This window comes from Neophocaena asiaeorientalis, unplaced genomic scaffold (assembly GCF_003031525.2).
Source record: "Neophocaena asiaeorientalis asiaeorientalis breed wild unplaced genomic scaffold, Neophocaena_asiaeorientalis_V1.1 scaffold212, whole genome shotgun sequence".
In the NCBI taxonomy this organism is placed as follows: Eukaryota; Metazoa; Chordata; class Mammalia; order Artiodactyla; family Phocoenidae; genus Neophocaena; species Neophocaena asiaeorientalis.
In genome coordinates this window covers 2,406,127-2,425,986 of record NW_020174046.1, presented here as the reverse complement: position 1 = coordinate 2,425,986, position 19,860 = coordinate 2,406,127, and the positions used below count along the sequence as shown (strand labels likewise).

Here is a 19,860-nt window from a genome sequence, read left to right as displayed (position 1 = left end):
GTTGGATATTTTGTATGATGTCCCTCAACTGGGATGTCCAATGTCTTTCTCACCATTAGACTGGGCTTATGTGTTTTTAGGAGGAAGACCACAAGGCAAAGTTCCATTTTCATAACATCAAACCAAGAGTATACACTATGAACATGACTTATGCTGTTGACGAGGACCTTGATCACCTGCTGAGGGTGTCTGGCAGGCTTCTCTAAGTGTAAAGTGATCCTACCTCCCCTCCTGGCCATATTGTACTCTTTGGAATAAAGTCACCTTGTGCAACCTGCACTTAAAGCGAGCCGGGACTTATGTTCTATCTCTGAGGGTGGAGGATCTACAAAAACTGTTTGGAATTCTTCTGCAGACCTCTTTCCTATATTTTCACTTATTTATATTAGCATGGACTCATGGGTATTTTATACTTTGGGTTATAATCCAATCCTATTTTATATTGTTGCTCTGACATTCCAGCATCACTGTAGGAATTTTTTTTTTAACATTTATTTAGGCTGTGCCGGGTCTTAGTTGCAGCATGCGGACTCTTAGTTGCAGCACGGGGGATCTCGTTCCCTGACCAGGGATCAAACCCAGGCCCCCCGCATTGGGAGCGCAGTCTTACCCACTGGACCACCAGAGAAGTCCTGGAATTTTTTTTTAATTGCTTACTTCTCATTGCTGTAAGATTGCTCCAGGCATCCTTGTATGCTTCCTACTCTAGTCCCAGAATCAGCCATTTCTCCGAGGAGCAACTCTTGGCTCTTTTTATTGGAGATGGCATTAGAAACCAAGGTGTACTGTTGCTAGTGGTTAAAATCATCTCAGTGTTTTTTTTTTTTTTTTTTTGGCCATACCGCTCGCTTTGCGGGATCTTAGTTTCCCAACCAGAGATCGAACCCAGGCCCCAACCGGGGCCCCTGCAGTGGAAGGGTGGAGTCCTAACCACTGGACCACCTGGAAATTCCCTTTCTCTTTTAAAAAGGAAAAAAAAGTTAAAACCCTAATTCTTGTTTTGTTTACCTCTGACAAAACTAGGCTATATACAAGTTAGCTCCACAGTGTCTTCAACTAATGATCTTGAAAAGGTAAAGTCAATATGTGTCTGTGTAATGACCAGAGGGGGGGCTAAAGAAATCAGCATTCATGAAGTATGCCTCCCTTTATACCTCCGATATTGTAAAAACAAGTTCCTCTCTTTTGTCTTAAACAAAAGTAGATACTGGTTCAAAGTGGGAATTGTTTTCTTATTAACTGCCCACATAAAACAGACCCTTTTATATAGCTATGAGAAAGGAATTTGTTCATTGTTTTTGCTATGGTAGGGGAAGAAGGAAGGCACAACATGAATCTTTTAGGCACTTTTTATTTTCCAAAAAAATTTGTCATTTATATATATAAACATCTCATTCTCTCAAAAAATTCTACAACTATACAGCTGTTTGCTCCATTATTTGCATAGGAAATGACCACAATACAAAAATAAGAGGGAAAAAGAAGCAAAACAGCAACCAACTTATGCTTTCCATGTAGGTATGTTTCCACGTATAAACATTTTGAAGCCTCTTACAAAATATTTACACCGTTTGTCATCTATTTACACGTTTTTAAGAGCAACTTTTCTAACAAACAAAACTATAATTTATCAAGTTATGAAAATTTTCTAAAAAATTTACTATATTACCACAAAATAAATAAAGATAAACAATATTTTAAAAACAAAATTAAATTTTCATTTCCATTAAGACCGCTTTTGGCATTTTGCTTATTCATTCTGCCCTTTGGTTGACAGCATCAGTGTCACATTACTATTTTATATTGCATATGCGTAGCACTTACTTCCTTAAGTTTTCAACATGTCATTTATAATTAAAGGCAGACACTGAGTCAGTATTAACAACAGATTAACTAAACTGCACTGTAATTTAGGTAAAATTACTGTGTCTCACTGTATATTACATGCAAAGTCGACATAAACTGGCATTTAACCAACTGTACTGCACGAGCAAACATCTCGATATATGAAACCTGCATCATAAATTCCATGTTTCCATATACGAAAAACTACATCATAAACTCAACATTGCCATGTGAAAATTATGTAAGTCCGTCTTTTTAAAAAATGATACTGTTCAGCTTGTTGTAAGAGGTTTAATTTTTGAATATTGTTAACTGTCTTTTAGCTCGAGTTCACAATTCATACAAAATGTCGCTCGTATTTAAAATAAACAATCTGATTTTAATCAGTGCATGAAATCTGCTTTTGAAGTTCATTTGAATGATTATTATCTCTTCCCCCTAGAGAAATGAATTTGGTAAGGTTTTAAAAGGTATCTTACCACAGGTTCTGTCAATGTATTCATGGTTATTTTCAAAAGAATTATTTATGATTTTCCCCCAAAAGAATCTTAGAAAACGTGTAATAAACCTATAAAGCTGATTTGCATATTTACAAAATTTCGAAGAGCAAATATAGGCAACTCATATTTTAAAAAAACAAAAACAAAACAACGTTTGTTCAATGGCTATTTGGAATTGCCAGGTATGCTGCGCACCTCTAGAGAATTACCTAGTATTGAAAAAAACTCCTCTGATGTCAAGTAAAATCTTGACACACAATCCAGCCGACTTCCTGTGCCTGCCAACTGACTTGTTTACTAAACACTGTCACATTAAACGGTGGTGCTTTGGGAAGAACACTGCAAACACGCCCTGCACGCCCGATCCGCACTGAGATGAGGCTGCCTGTCTGAGATGATTGGCATCTGCCTGGGTGAAGCCAGGTTACAGCAAGCATTCCAGATTCTGAAAAGGACCAAACACTTTGGTATTAATACAATGTATTCCCTGTTTTCTCAAATATACAAAATATACATTTCCAGTCTTTTGTTTTCGTTTTCATCTTTCTCTATATAGTTAAGTTTGTAGTTTAGAATTTTGCCAAGCGAGCGGAGGAGCGGCGGCAGGCGATACGCGGGCGGCGGCAGCGGCAGCTCAGTTCTGGTGCCTCTTCATGTGCAGGGCCAGGTGGTCCGAGCGGGAGAAGCTGCGGTTGCACACGCCGCACTGGAAGGGCTTGGCCCCCGTGTGTTTGCGGTAGTGTCGGGTCAGCTCGTCCGAGCGCGCGAACCTCCAGTCGCAGCCTTCCCAGGTGCACTTGTACGGCTTCTCACCTGTGCCAAGGAACCAAGAGGAAGAGGTGAAGGGGTGACTCGGAACACGGACACAGGCAGTACTGCCTGCTAAGGCGTTTCTCTCAAACTCATGCTCCGAGGAGGGAAGTGTGCGAACTCCTTGATGAACTAAAAACCCCTCGAGTCATCTAGCACAGAGAGTCACTGTTTTGCAGAAGAGCACTTAATTACAGAGAGAAAAAGTATTCTGTCCATCAATACTATAAACTTAATGGACCACAACTGAGATCCTTTACTTCAACAAAGTGGTCCTAAAAGTTTCTGAATTAGCCACACTGGAACGTCCAGCACGTAAGCCAGTTTGCTTGAACACATGGCTTTCCAACATGGACTACTGGGCACTGGCTCTTTGAAATTCACTCCAGTACACATACGTACACACCTTCCCATTTTTCAGACTGAAGCAAACCAAAGCTGGAAAAAGAGTAAAGTTGAATGGTGCTAAAGCTTTATGCATTTGCTATTTAATAATTCCTCAACCAGATCAGAAAGTCTGGTACCAATAACTTCACTTTGGTGAAGGGTCATGAAACAGCCACAACAATTCTAACATTTGCTGATAAATGCATTTAATTTTCCTCTGCAATGCATTGAGCCAAAAAGCAAAATTCACTCCGTCAACGACGTGCCAAATGCATATTATATGCCAGGCACCGTCCTGAATGCCTAGGATAAAACAAAAATGCCTGACCTCATGGAGCTTGTATGTGTAACATAGAAAAGCCTCTAATTCAATCTTCCTGTTCTTTCACAGCTCTCTTCACTTAAATGGTGAATTGATATATGAGCCGCTGCCCTATCCCTTGCAATCTGTATTTTTCTTAATGTTGTCTAAAGTTTGCTGGTTGCTAATCTTTCAAAACTACTCAATATTGGCAGCCCAAAAGGATTCTGCCAATAGTGGCACCCAAAGAAACTCCCAGATGGTCTAGCAAAGGCCTTTGCTACCCTTCACTCCAGACCAGCTTCTGACTTCATGCAATTACCCTGCATCATTGCATATTTTTGATATACAAATAAAATTAATGTCACTTTTGGAAAAAAAAAACTACTTGCTATTTGTAAGGCAGTCGTAACTCCCAGTTTTAGAATTGATTAGTTCTATTTCATTAAGATCATGTATTCCTCTAAATAAACCCCCAAACCTAAGAACTTCTCACTGAGCATTCACTAGTAGTTCCTATATTTTTGCTTTATTTTGTTATGAAAATTTTTCCCTGAGTTTGTTTAAGATGAGAGCTTGTGAAGTCAATCTGCACATTAAAGTACTGCTGGCTTACTGCTGAGTTTTATATGGATAGCATTTTAAAACTCTGAGTAGCCAAACTCCTAAATTCCTTAAAACATTTTCTTCTGCAAGGGAAGAGGTGCTTTGAACACTGGTTACTCAGTACCACAATGAAATCCAACTACCTTTCTGCCTGATTTAGCAGGATCATATTCAGGAAGTTGTAAGATTACTCAACTGAGTCCAAATTTTAAAAGACATTGTTCACATCAACTGAGATTTCCACAGCTCGTGGTTAATGTATTTTTGCTGTCCTGATAACCACTCTTGACACCTGAACAAAATCCCATTAAGGACAAAGATGGAAGGGCCAGAGCAGCCCTCTGAATCTTGTACCAGTTACTTCCCAGGAGATTTCCTTTCAACGCCTGTGGTGTGCACCCCTTAGCCACCCTTCGCCTCTCCTCTCCTCTGCCTCTGAGCCAAGACACAGATTATTTTTTGTGTTTTTAAGTCCCTTTTAGGTTCCTACTGCTCCATTAAAAAAAAAAATGCACACCTCAATACCTGAAGTGTTTTTTTTCCCCCTCAGAGTAAATTCAAAGAATTTAAGCTAATATACTTAAACCTTTTGAGTAACAAGAAATAAACCACTTTTCTTTCACTTATATTCACATGTAATCTGTTTAATACATAGAAACGTCTTAATGCCAGATGTAAATCAAACAGAAAAAATTAACCTTTTGCACACAAGTGTTTGTTTTTGTTCCCCGTGAAAAATAAATCACAAAAACAAACATGTTGGTTAAATACTTTACTGTCATTTAATGGGAAGAGAAAGTTATTTCTGATGTCTGAGGCAAGGAAAAAAATTCCTAAAGTGCCCCAATTTTAAAAGAAGTCATTCTAGTCTTTTGAATTGAATAATTAAATGGCAAGAGAACTGAATTTTCAAAGTTTATTTAAGAAACAAGGGACACTAGACTCTTTTTGTTCACTATTTTTACTGGCTAGGAAGCAATAAACTGCATCAGTATTTTTTAAAGTTTACTTTACTGATTGGTTGAAAAACGGTAGCCATGAAAATTCCTAAAACATTTGGGGGTTTGCTCTCAATTTATATGTATCTATAGATTATTCAGCCAAGAATACTACCACTGTCTGGACGTTAGTTATGGGGCCAGGGCTTCACCATAAAAGCAAGGACAACTATTCCCCACTTGAGGCAGTTTCTACGGGATTTGTTCAAGTGTCAACACGGCTCAAGTAAAACATTGTAGAGGAAACTGGTACCCAATTTCTGGCCAAATGCAGATTCAGGCCTTTCTTCCTCAGCCAGAAACACTATGCATAGTACTTCTGGGAAACCAAACTAACTTCCTTTAAGTTATTTCAACAAGATAGAGCTTTCAAAAGTTTAATTGGATTTTTACAGAATCTCTTTCCAATACCACCAATTTAAAATATTTAGTTAAGCTCTTTCAACATCAACTGTATTTTTAAGTTCTCATGCTGTTAATGTGAAACTTTCCAAAGGCAAAAAGAAAAAAAAAGTGACAAATTTGTACAGCATGTAAAACAAGCTTCAATTATCTCAAATAAAGTATGTACTTTCTCATTCTCTTTTAAAATTACTAGGACTATTTTACTAGAAATCCCTGATCTTTTAAAAAATTGTTAAGTTACACATACATATGGGTCCATACTGATTAAGTCAATTAATGTTAAGCAAAAACATTACCAGTAGAAGAAGGGAGCAGGCAGAAGCAGACACTGAGCACATACTCCCAACTCAGGTACTTGTATCTCATTTATCCTCACAACACCTCCAGGAGTCAGAAGCAAAATGATGAGCTCCATGTTCAGAAGCCTGGCCTGTCACTTTTCCTCAATGTCCTGCCTACATCCTCCATTAGCAAACACTAATACACGCTCTATATGAATGATTTAAGGAACACAAAGATATTGTTCACCTCTATTTAAAGATTCTGAAGCCACTTGTGAAGGTCAGTTAATGACTAGCTTAATGGACTGAGAGCAGGCCTGAAATCACAGACGGTCTGAAGCACAGGACACACTCCGACTGAGCCATCCCTGGTTGGGCGGAGATCTGCTTTTCAGGACCTGTGGAGTCCTGAGAGCTGTTCTATGCTGGGACTGACAATCCCCAAATATCACCTAATGACGGCTCTCTTTTACCTCAGGCTAAAGGAACTTCAGTGGGTTAGCAGAACATGTCTGTAAAGTATTTGAAAAGTCTTTAGCGATGTTTTTTCTTCTGCTGAATAGATTAAGAAATGACTTTTGAATCTACCACAATAGAATGGGAAAAGTTTCTCTGCTCTGCTGAACATACTCAATAGACTCACACCAAGGCCTTCCCCTAGAATGTTCTACACAGATTCTTCTAACAAAAGAAAAATATCACAGATGGCAATATTTATCTTACAGTAGTTATCTTAGGTAACGTTTTTGTTACAGCAAATTTGTGTACCTGGTTTCCTTCCTGATGGCTAAAAAATAAATCCAATCAATTACGTTTGACAGAGGCCCAAAATCATCAAAATTCAAGTCAATGTTTAGTAAAGTAGAGTATAACCTGTACTGATGAGTGTGACCTGTACCAAGCGACTTGCAAAACACAACGAATAAGACTTGGTCTCTGGCCTCAAAGAGCTTAACATCCATATTCTATTCTGACTGTTAAAGTGGAATAAAATTATTTCAATAGTCAATACTTAAGCTTAATTCTTAGAATTTGAGTCCTTGATGCTCAAAATGAGCTCTTATTTCAGGAGGAAAATATTTTCATGCAATTCAAGAATAATTAGATCTTTCCCATCATTAGCGACTTAAGGAATTTAGAGCTGAAACAGTATACATTCTAATAAAAGGATAAAAAAAAGAAGCTTTAATCCAAGATTAAATGAACTCATAGGGAAATGTTAGGTATCTTAAAAAACAGATAAAGCAAGATGATTTGGGCTCATTAATTCATATTTCTATATATCTATGTCAGTAATTTTCCATTAAAAATCTTTTTACTAAAGGTCATTGCAGAACATCTCCTACACCTGGCAACAGAAGGGTAGGCAGTTCATTTCAAAGATCTGTATTGCCAGTATTTGCAAAATGCACCTAATGTTTACTTGATATAGTATCCCTGTCAATAACATACTCACTTTAAGGAGGCTAATTAAAAGGATATATTAAGAAATTCCCTTCTTTCTCCCTGTGTGTGTGTATCTCTAAAATCGGACTCACCTGATTCCTTCTAGAAAACCTCTGAACAGTCCAAGAGAAATTATTCCACTTCTCTATATCCCCATCATCACTTAAATGTGATTTAAATGACTGCTTTACACTGGCACAGATATTGCTGAATGAAGGCTTCAAATAGCTGTATTTTGACTCCTTAACTAGCCAGGAAAGTTCCTCAAAGGCAGAGACTGTCTTCTATTGCCTCACTTCTCCTCATGCACCTTTGGTTAATCACGTTTGGCCCAAGGCTGACCAACTTGGGAATTTTCATTCACGAAAAGGAGGGAAGGTATAAGAGACAGGGAAGCATCTAGTGTGAGGCCACCATATTGTGTCTTTTTTTTCTACAAACCCACCTGCAGCAGGGCTTTGCCTGGTTCTGTTTTGCTGAGGACCACTGAGTGTAATCTGATTAAAGGTACATTTAGGCGAGAACCGTACTTTTAGCCTCTTCAGAAGGACATGTTCAGAATCAGTTGATTATCCATCCTGAAGTTGTCCAAGGATAAATCAACTATGTAAATGAGCTTTCTTTTCCAGAACTGGACTGGATTTGGTGAAAACCAAGCAGTTGTGGAGCCCCTAGTGCTGGCCAAAGGCAGCCGGGGAACTGCCACACCTGAAGGGGACAGGGGTGGGTGTGATATCCTGGGTGACAGGATAACTCTACCCCAGCAGGACCAATCTCTAGGCACCTAAGCTCCTCTCTGCTACTTCTCCTAGGGGTTCTGGACAAAAACATCCTCTATCATTGATAGTGTTAATGAAATACCAATTCCTGAGTCTCCTGACAAAAAGACAACATTCAGATTCACCTTCTTGTAATAAGAGCCCAAACCGAATTTTTTTTTTAAAAAAAAGCAAAGTCTTGGTGAAATATTTTACCTTCTCCTTTTTAACCAAACCAGAAAAATTCTGTTTTCATTTTTCTAGCACTGAATGAGTACTAGATATCCTTTCCTTTAATTTGCACTTAACGTGGTTACCTTGACCTGCAGATTCTTCCCAACTCTTAAATGTTTATATTTATAAAGTAGTCAAAAGTATTTTCTTTTGCCCCGATGTTTTTTAATGAAAGCTACCTATGGTGTACTTCTAAAACAGTAACTCACCCTTAATCAGAGTTGTTAAAGATCCTTGAATATAAATAATACAGGCTGACAGAATAGGAATGCTGCTACAGAGACACTTACTGAAGTAGGACATTACTTTGTTTCTAATCTTTCACCTGAAAAGACGTAGCTCATCAAGTCAACAACTATTACTTTCTATAGAGCTAAAAATATCTGCCAAAGTAAAAACCTTTGGTGATTAAACCATTACTTTAAAAAAAACTACATTCTCACTACCTTCACAGCTAACTGTTTCTGTCTCAACTTCAGCAATTCTATTTAATCCATCTATGAACCACCTTTTCCCACTAATTTATAAAAACAGAAGGAAGAAGAGATTCTCTTTGGATCCTCCACAAGATCAGTCAAAAACGTTTACTTAATCAAATTATACTTCTTAACCTTCCATAAGCTTTATCATCTCAAAATAACGTTTAATCAATTTCCTATGTAAATGTTTTTCGGATGAAAGAACAAGTCCCAAAAGCAAAGTTTAATCTTCCCAGTGAGTCATTAAAAAGAAATTGTTTCTAAGCTTTCACGCTCATAAATACCTTTCCAGGGGTCTGAACCAGAGAATCTCTTTAAGCCACTATTTTTTTTGTTTACATTAACTTGCAATTGTCAATATAGAAAATAAATTTCAAAGCTGCCAACAAAAATAATTTAAGAATGTTTAACTAGTAACATATAACACAGGCTAAATGTGATACTTTTTCCTGCATAGTTTTCAAATATAGACTCAAAAAAATCACTGAGCACTAAATAATTTCATGCTGCAAAACTTCTTCGCCTCTATAGATAACACAGGTTACACATTTAACCAATATTGATCTCTAGATCCAAACTGCATGATCTCCACTAAGGCCATATATACAATCATACGCTGATTTTAGCTCTAAATCATCTTTTAAGGAAATGAAGTCCTTCCTATATTTTTTAAGTGTTTTACCACTTCCCACAGTTCCACAAAAGGAGTAACTCATGCTCAGAACATTATGAATGTTTTCTATTTGTGGGGAAGTGCTACAAATCAAAATACCTTTATTATCAACATGGTCAGTATTTTAAAATAAAAATCCATACCTAATATATTTAATGGATAATAAGTGTAGAGCAAGGAACTAGACAGGAATTTATACCTAAGGATTTTTTAGTACCCAAACTGAAACTAAAATCAATGCTTAGCAATAAATCTCTAGCAGAGATTCTGTATTTTAAAGTATTCATGGTAACATCTTAATATAAATGTCATTAGAAAAGAAAGTGTTCTACAGAGCAAGTAAGGCAGAACATAGGAATTTAGTCTCTTTACAAGTAGGCTTGGGCTCAAAATCTTTGCAAGGCTTACTGTGAAATTCTTTCTTAAACAAGGGATCCCAAATACAGCTCACTGTGAGATTCTAACAGGACAGTGCTTCACCCACAGTCCATTTTGTGTTGTTATGTTATTTATGTTTCCATTTTCTTCTGTGGGGTGTTTCCAACGGTCCTTTTCTTGTCAACCCATGGCAGGGCGTTCTGGGGTCATTTAGTCCCCACGTGGCAGCCCGTGCAGAGTCTGGGTCTAAGGGATACTGGAGCCCAGTGCGTGTGCTGCTCAGATTCTGCACAGATGCTCGTTTTCTGCCCGGCTCCAGACAGCTGACAAAGGACCTTAAAATGTTACCATACCCGCTTTTCCCAACTGCTTTAGTATATACTCTAGGGTTAAGTGCACAGCCATACATGTGACTACAACTACTCAGATTTCAAACATCTGTATTCAGAGTTCACTATTTACTTCTGAAACTCTTTCTTTGGAAAGTAAGTACTTTTTACTAATGTGTAAACACAATTTTCAAAGAAATTTCCACACTCAAGAAACCAGTATCAGATGATGAGAAATGTTTTCAATTTCTTGCAAATTTTTCTTTGTTATATATAGTCTTAACTTTTCCTATATTTTGGCCCCAAGCCTGTGCTCAGAAGTTTTTAAAATCTTCACTACGAAATTAAAGACAGTAAGATGTATGAGCAGAAACAACATACTGCTGGTTGCAGCAGAATATTCTTTTTGATTTATGAATCAGTTTAACAGTCACCTTGATTTGTAAGGGCAGAATGGTATGTGAATCTCTTTTTTAAAAAGGTGCTTGGGAGCAGCTTTCAAATGATGGCAATGGGTAAAGCCCCTTGTACACATCATGAGGCTTACACAAACTTCAGTAGAATGTTCGAATTTAAATGCTGTTAAGAGTGCAAATAATTTTATTTGGAAATATACACATCTTGACACTGTTGCCTAGAAGCAGCCATAATTATTTCTAACCAGAAGCATGACATGTATATACACACACTACAAAAAACATACAAACACCCCTACACACGTTTAAGGGTACCCGTATAGGCTTATAAGTATGGTACCACATGTATATAAAGATGTAGCATGTTTTTAAGTGAAACAGTTTTTTCCCTAGAAAAGAGGAAACATCCGTTTCAGGTATCCTGTCTACCCATATGTAGAACTTTTTATTATTTGCATATTCTTTCTGAATAAAGAAATCGAAGTGTATAAACTTAGAAAAACTTGAATGCTATGAGACTTCTGGTTCAAGAAACTGATTATTTTCTACTCTTTCATCCCAAATTTTTTTAAAAAGGTCTTGTTTTGGAAGGACTATTTCCTTAGGTTCAATTTTTAAGTCAAGAAGCATTTGCAATCTAAAAATCCAGAATATGCAATTAAATAGAACTCAGGCATAGGCTGTTTTAATTGCTTAAATCGTTTTTAAAACATAAGGTAACTTGACATTTTAAAGCAACACAATTATACTGCAAAGAAATCCTAGGGTCCTTCACATTCTGCCTGCAAAATGGCAATCATTTCAAAAGTCATTTTTTATTTTTGATATCAAAAACAAGATCGACCTTCCCATATAAATCGTTTTTAAAAGTCCCCTAAAAAATTGTCAGGGGAGGTGGGCAGGGGGTGGGCGGGAGACAGAAAGAAAACAAAAATCTAATACATGAGAGCAGTTACTTAGAAATACCTGGGCCTTTAAAGGAAGAAGAAGAAAAAAAAAGACTTCGCTGGCTTCAGATACATTCATTAAAAAACAACAGGCAGGGAGGGGAGGATGCAATGAGAGAGCACAGGTAATTTTCAAAGGCATTGTCTAGAAACTAGAAATGAGGAGAAAACAACCTCAATGCTCTATGATTACCCAAGAACGGGTTTAGCCAGATGAACAAGTCTGCTACAAACCCTCCCCAAGGCATCTGAAAGGCTATCAAACAAAACTTTATTAAACTGGATTACAGGGTCTCACTCATCAGATGTCGATGGCCACACATTTATGATCTGGTGAAAAAGTCGATGCATGGGACCCAAACTAGGCCTACATCTTCTTTTTAGTTGTTTTTTGTTTTTTTTTTTTTTAAGTACGAGCATTGTTAAGACAACCCACTATTAAATTTCTCTGCCAGCAGGTCAAGTTCCAGAATCCTAGGTATAAGCATTCAGAGCACTAAACCCTGACAGGGGTTGCAAGGCCACTTAGATATGCTCTGACTACATCCCTGCAATAAGCAGTTGATTACATCGTTATATACTATCACCCTCCTCTTTTATTAGGAGACTTTAACCTCAGGAGAAACGTGTTCTCTCCTTTCTATCTCCTGTTTCAAGGACTTTCAAAGGAAAATAAAACAATCGTTCAGAAGTTTTGAAGGTATTTCCTCTTCTCCTTAATCAAAATTCAAGTAAAAACCCATTTTCAATGTTTCCTTAATATATAACACATAAAGGATAGTTTAGTATTTCTATAGGGAATGTTTTCATGGCCTTGTCATATGTATTCTGAAAACTTCAGGTTGAGTTTATATGCTTAATGGCTGTTTGTTTAACTATAAATACAACTTCTACTTTGGGCTGCTGAGGTAGGATCTTTCCTTTTACAGAATCAATCTGTCTCTATCCAAAAACTTTGGGCCGGATTAACCCATTGGTTTCACTGATAAATACATAAGATGTCTTTTCTTTAAAAGCAATTGCTCAGAAAGCCCTGGAATCTACCACGTTGTCACCAACACTATTCAGGTTTGAAGAAGTAGTGTTTATCACTGCGATGTCAAGTAATACTTCCTAACGTGCATACAAAATGTCTGCAGCCATATTCCTCTTAGAGCTCGATCTCAGCACTGACCTTTGTTCAAAGGCTTTTACTTTTTAATGCAGCAGTTAAGAGATAACTGTTTCATTTATCAAAACTCAATTTCCATAGTAACATCCAGCCTGGGGAGATTCAAGTCCTCAGACTAATCCAACAACCCATTCAAAGGAACTGTTGAATACTTTGGTTTCCATAGCAATGATGGAATAAAACATTTTGCTAAGTCATTGCTTTTATTAGCAAACTTATTCTCTGAACTTTAGGTTAAAGCTGCATTTACTGAGAGAAAAAAAACCAAAACATCACTTTGTATAGATTCCTCCCTTTAGGGCTATCCTTTTAAGAAAATCACGAACAGTAACCACCTATATATTTGCAAACACTTTGGGTACTTGGAGGCTTTTACAGCTTGCCACCTCGTTTCGTCCTCAAATGAGTTCTGATGTAAAGTTTTAAAATGAAAAAGCATTTTTAAATGATTGTAAAGATCTGACAAGATATGTATTCACAAAATTATAGGGGCTAAACATGTTAGACACGGATGAGATATAAGCTAGAATAAAGATAAAGTCTCTCCAATGTATAAAATACGGGCTGGGGTAGGATGTAGAGTAACTTTTAAACCATGGCCCCAGTTTTGCCTGATTTTAATACTCTGCAATTTCGACCCTTTCACCAAGCACGGAAAACATGCTAAACGCAGATATTTTAGGTTAAGGTGAAACTAAAGATAATGTATTCAGCAGTTATGCTTTACATGCTAAATAGAAAAGGTTTTAGTGTTTGATATAGTTTTATAGAAGCCAACTGATTTGCTGCAGAGGGAGAAAATGAGTTACATTTTTTCCTTCAAGATAGGAATAGCAGTGCCATTAAAGTTTTAAAATCCATTAGTAAACTTCGTTGTTTATGTTTGCGAGCAATTAATTCTATGTGAGGTGACAGGGCAAGGCCTTAGTGAGGGAACGTCAGCCTTCCTGGAACCAAACTTTTTCACTGAACTGAATTTTGAGCCAGGCCAGTGCTGAAAAGGTAGGCCATTAAAAAAGTAAAAGTTGAAAGAAGAAAGAAGAGATCAAACCACGTGTTGGCTTTTAAAGGATGAATACCACTTAACACTGCTTACAAAACTCACAGAATTAACAAGAAAATTAACATACCAGTATGAGTCCTCAGATGAGCTTTTAAATGAGAAGATTTTGTATAAACTTTTGTGCAGCCTAAAATAAAGGAGAAGAACAGCGTGTCATTCTGGAGATCCTTTTGCAATCTTTACATTTGATGACTCAGTGTTTAAAATCTGGCTTTAAAGAAATCTCTCACACAAGGAGGTATTTGAAACTTCAATTTTAAGAGATGTCTTAAAGCATACTCCCCTACTACCTGATTAAAGGTATAATGTGATTTGCTTTATGTATCACTTTAGCAGAAAGAGAGCAGGCAATCAAGCCAAGCTACAAATGGGAAATGTGTGCTTATACCAGTAGGTGCTTTATACTAGTAACACATACTTCAGTGATTTAAAAAATTTTAATGGCTCTAGAGCTGACAACGTTAAACCATTATGCAAGATGACTGCAATTTTCTGTACTCCCACATTTCTTGTTTTTTCATTTAGTATGTCATGCCATATCATGTATAATAAATTATACCCTGTATTAATCATAAACTAGCTTATGCCAGCAACTTATAGATATATTCATAACCGTCATCAGTTTATATTTTGAGCCACGTATCTCATTCAAGAATGAGCGTATGTTCACATGCTATCAGAACCAACCTTGAAATCTATTCTGTAGATAGTTCTGTCTTGTAGCAATCTACTCTTCATTCCCACCCCTTATTTTCCCCTACCTTACTTAAGTAATCCCTTTTCAGAGTACTTAATGTAGAATTAAGAACTCCAATTTAGATTGCTACGGTAAACAAAGAAAATGTAGCAAGACTCTAAGGTATATAATATTAAAGAGAAAAAAGTCCAAAGTAATCTTTTTTTCCAAATATTCCAGACTTTTTAACACATCACATAAACACTAGGTAACTAAATGGTTACAAACTTGGGTAAGGCACAGAGACTGGGATGCAACAAGAACAGAGTAGGTGAATTTTTTTTTTTTATTGTCAAGCACTACTCTCCCGTGTAAAAAGGCACACACAAACACACACTAAATACACATCGATGCTTCAACCAGGTAGGATCACGTACCCGGATAATCGCAGTAGTGGATGCGTCGTTTCTCCAAATCGGGGTTACTCCTTCTATTGTATCTGACAGGCTGGATGTTTTGCGAAGTAACTGGCAGGGTGGCAGGTAAATTTGGATTATGAATTGCCAGTTTAGAAGCAATTGTAGCAGCATAGGATGGAGGTGGGGTTAAATTCTGGAGCATCTCTGCTTGTCTATCTGGACTTCCAGGCTCTGAGCTTGGTGGTGACGGGGGGAAGTAAGTGGCCTGCTGGGAAAGAAACTGACTTGCCATGGGGTATGTGCAAGGGGGCATGCTCTGGAATTGCTTCATGGCAGTCTGCGGGACGGCAGAGGTGTGAGTGTTAAGACCCACCATGGCGGCCGACACTGAAACATTAAGACTGTCCATCACTGCTGTCTGGTTTGTAGAACTGGGCATATCTAGATCCGGTGTATTCAGGAGCTGGTAGAGGTGGCCCTGCTGGGGAGGGACAGAAAGATGAAGGTCTGGTGTAGGAAGTTCTTGTTTGATGAAAATATTGTTCACCTCTGGAGCTGCGGTCTGGTGGGAGCTGAATATACTGGTGAACTCAGGGAGGGCCTGGGTCGGGGCCGGAGGAGGGGCTGTCGTTTCACTCTGGTGGCTGAAAATGGTAACAGGTTCTGTCTTGATGTGTGTTACGCACGGTCTCTGGGATTTGTAGAGGCCAGTTCTCAGGTGAGTGATGTCGGGGAGGAAGACGTTCATGTTGATACTGTAAGGTAACCCTTCACTGTCAGTGAAGAACTGGTCTACGACTGAGGCACTGTCTCGTCTATACTTTTTATGCTCTGGAATTATAGAAACTGGAGGAAGCTGAGGTGTCAGATACTTCTCCATTTCACATCTTGTCTAAAAAAGAAGAGATACAAACATGTATAATCCACCCAATTCATCATCTCAGGAAGGACAAACTGTGCTTACTAAAAATTCCCCCCAACAATCCTTATGAAAAGTACTAAGGCAAACTCCTAAGTGTTGCTTATAAACATATCTGGTTTATTTGTCAATTGTGTAACAAAATGGTTCACCAAAAACTTACAAAACTGTGTTTAACAAGTATTTGGTAAAATAGCCCCCAATCAACCCCAGATAAAAAGTGAAAGAGACAAACCAAGAAGAAAAAGGAAGCAAACAGAAACAATATTCCTTTCTGATGCAATAATAAAATATACTTTATCATCACTCACGTACAAGCAAGGTTCCCTGCCCCATTACATTTAAGTTTGCAGCTGAAATACAGTATTGTAATATGGCCAAATTACCTTGATTCTGTTCATGTCATACAGGTAAATTCAGTGTTTAAAACAGAAAGAAAAAAAAAAACCCAGCAAACCTTAACCATAATATTGAAAAGTTTCTCTCTCTCTCTCCTTTTTTTTTTGCTTGGGTAGATATTGCTAAAATATTTAATATAAAACATATTCCTTGGCTATTTCAGTGCCTTTTCCATTTTATAGTTCAGTGGAAACTTAAATACAATGTCTTGAGCAAAACATAGTATCCACTGAAAAGAACAAACCAACTTCACCCTTCACCATTTGATCTAAATGTTGATTTTAATCTGCAGATTCTGTAATTGGTTAATATGATAATGAAATGTTCCTATTCATATCCCTATTTAAACAGATCTTTAATTACCTAGGGGAAAACCGTCCCCTTGGTAGAGTGGTGCTAAGGGGCCCGTGGGTGGGGATAGGCTGCCTGTCGCCAGCACAGTCATCAGCCAAAGATTTATCGTGTGCTCCTCAGTGGGCCAATGCTACATTCCCCCTCACTCTGTAAAAAGCTCAACCTTATCCTCGTGTCTTCTAAGCAGCAAACTGACAAATAACCAAATCATTTTAAAACGGTGATTTTTTTTTTTTTTTTAGGAAACCACCCACTTTGTATCTAAGGGGCCCGTGGGTGGGGATAGGCTGCCTGTCGCCAGCACAGTCATCAGCCAAAGATTTATCGTGTGCTCCTCAGTGGGCCAATGCTACATTCCCCCTCACTCTGTAAAAAGCTCAACCTTATCCTCGTGTCTTCTAAGCAGCAAACTGACAAATAACCAAATCATTTTAAAACGGTGATTTTTTTTTTTTTTTTTTAGGACACAACCCAGCTTGTAACTGGTCTCCTCCGTCTTTTCCAGCTATCGTCTTTCCTGGTATAACATAAACTTCTACAATTTTTTACACTGAAAAGAAATTTCAACAGAAAAAAAACCCACAAACACACACAAAACACCCCAAACTAGATGCTCATAGAACGATCAACCACGGTATCCTAACCAGTGAATAATACAGTCATTTTCTGCTACTACTTAATTTCAAGTGTTTCAAATCAGACCCCGAATCATTCGGTGTGGATATAGACCGTGTCTCCCGCATAGACACGATTTAAAAATAAAAATTAACGCTCTGGTCTTGTGAGTCACTTCTCTGACAAATGCCACTGCCCTTTCACAGCACTGCAACACTCGCAGACCTCCCGGAGCAGAAGCTGGGTAGCAAATACACAGTGTACCAAGGGTCTATTAAATGAGGCGTCTTGAAATAAACCGAACTAAACCCTTTCGTGCACTTCGCTCCCATGGTGGTTAGTGGTTTCTGATTTTAGCTCTTCCAGCTGTTTGCATGTGGGTATGTTTCCAATTTTTTTTTTTTTTTTTCCTTGGGACAGGCTAAAAGTCCCGGGAAGTTTTTTCTGGGCTATATGACTCCCTGCGTGGGCGAAAGAAACAGGCGGTTGCTCTAATTCGGCTGCCGGGCAAGTGTAAAAGCCAACTGCCAGCTTTCATCGAGGCTCCAAGAGGAAATTTACACGCACATGAAGAAACCAACAACCCCCGGTCTTTCTTTGTCTTTCTTTTTAAGTTAAAATAAGCGCTCCAACACCACCTTAGCTTTCCCAACTCCCGTTTCCCAAAGGCAGCCCTACGATAGCGTCTAAAGCAGGTTGCGCCAAGGGATATGAAACTAGCACCCCGAGGGGCCTCCCTACAGCACCCCGATTTGCGTTTCCACTGAACCCGGGACGGCGTGGGACGGGGGTGGGTAGGGGGAGAGTTCAAGGCCGGGGCAGCGGCAGGAGGCGGGATTAAGAGGACGTGCGGAATTGAAGCGAAGTAGGGCGTGAGGTACGAGGTTTCATCCCCCGAGTGGAAGAAAACCAACTAAGGTGCGTGTGAGCACCAGTTCCCTCCTTACCCTTTCCCGGACAGAGCTGCCAGGGCAGATTCCCCTTGGACCCTCCCCTTCAGGTACCCCCACCTTCTCCCGGCGAAAAGCGAGTGCCCGGCCAGGAGGGCAGGGCGGGGCTGCCCCCCAGACCCGGGCCGCGGTGCGCCCCGACGCGCGACCCAGCCTGGAGCGGCCCCTGTCGCCCGCGCGTCGCAGCGGCGGGACACGCCCGAGTCCCGGGAGGGAGGCGGAGGGAGGGGAGCAGCTCTTCCTACCTGGACCAGCTCCTCGGCTGGCAGTCTCGGGCCGGCGGCGGGCGGCGGCGCCGGCTGTGGCGGCGCGGGCTGCGCCTGCGGGTGGTGATGCGAATGCTTCAGCTCGTCGCCGGGGAAGAGCGCCGCGTCGCGGGCCGGGTTCGCGGCGCCCAGCACGGGCTTGAGCTGAGCGAACACGGGCTCGTCCTGCGGGGGCGGCGGCTGGGGCATAGGTCCCAGGCGGGCGCTCATGGTCAGCACCCGCGTAGCCATGGGAACTCGGGGGTCGGCTCCGGGCGCGGGGTGCGGGTTGAGCGAGCTTCCCACGTCGCCCACGCTGACTCGGGCCGGCGAGCTCGGCGCGGGGCGGCGGGCGGAGGAGGGGAGGCTCCGGGTGGACCGCTCAGCTCACACCAGGCGCGGTTTTTGAAGGCGCGCACGAAAACCCAAACTCTTCCGCTCCGCCTCGCGTGAACGCCGATGTCCTCCCGGCGACCACTTTCTCCCGCCCCGCCACGCTCCCTCGCTCCCCCGGAGCCCGCTCCCGCCACTGCCGGTGTCCCCGAGCGAGCTGCTAGCGCGCGTACCTGCCCCGCGACTACTGACACTTGACGCCCGCCTCTATTTTACCCAACTCTTGGGGGGCGGGGCCCAGCGGCGAGACTGGCAGCGCTCCGGCGAATCCCGAGGCCCCGAGGCCGGCCGGGCCGGAGCGGCTAGCCTATGAGAAAGGAGAAGCTTGCCCAGAGCTCCGCCTCCGCCGGGCGGACCGCACCCCTCTCGGGCCACGAGCTTCGCGCTCAGGGCGGCAGCGCAGTTTGTACACAACTTCTCTGACAGATTGGGCTGGCGGAGCTGGGGGCGGAGGAAGGAAAGAAGCGGGTGGAATCTGGGGAAGAGAGGGAATTCGGGTGGAGACGTGGAGGGAGATCTCTACGGACTGTTCTCTGCCAGGATTAGAGAGAAAAAAGAGTTTTGCAGGTCTTAGGTGTTGTGCAAGGACCTGAAACTCAAGCTGAAACCTAGAAGGCAGCTAGGTGCGGGCGCTAGGGTTTTGAAGAGTTTTGTTTAATGAGCGTGTATTTTTAAATATACAAAATGTACTTTCTTTAGCGCAGAACTAGGGGCGGTGTGATAAATTTAAAAACAGCTCTTGTCTCTGTGTATCTTTAGCAGTGAATATATCCATTTAGCAAAGCAAATTTGGAATGTCCTGAATAAAAGTTTTAATGGCAAGTATTTTTTTAAGTCCTTACATAAAAGCTTTTTTTTTTTTT

General features: G+C 40.2%; 1 protein-coding gene across 1 annotated transcript; it reads right to left on the bottom strand.

Moving 5' to 3' along the window:
* Positions 1–1,347: 1,347 nt before the first annotated feature.
* On the bottom strand, positions 1,348–19,171 carry KLF5 (KLF transcription factor 5). The gene is made up of 4 exons (XM_024753962.1): positions 18,605–19,171; positions 15,141–16,014; positions 14,095–14,154; positions 1,348–3,158 (listed from the first exon to the last, which is right to left on the bottom strand). The coding sequence occupies exons 1-4, from the start codon at positions 18,854–18,856 to the stop codon at positions 2,980–2,982; spliced, it is 1,365 nt and encodes a 454-aa protein (XP_024609730.1). The 5' UTR covers positions 18,857–19,171; the 3' UTR covers positions 1,348–2,979.
* Between the last annotated feature and the right edge of the window lie 689 nt (positions 19,172–19,860).

Coding starts and splice junctions, on each gene's coding strand:
- KLF5 (XM_024753962.1), bottom strand. CDS start 18,856: ATGGCTACGCGGGTGCTGACCATGAGCGCCCGCCTGGGACCTATGCCC. Junction 16,015..18,604: donor CAGCCGAGGAGCTGGTCCAG/GTAGGAAGAGCT, acceptor CTTCTTTTTTAG/ACAAGATGTGAAATGGAGAA. Junction 14,155..15,140: donor CCACTACTGCGATTATCCGG/GTACGTGATCCT, acceptor CCTTTATTTTAG/GCTGCACAAAAGTTTATACA.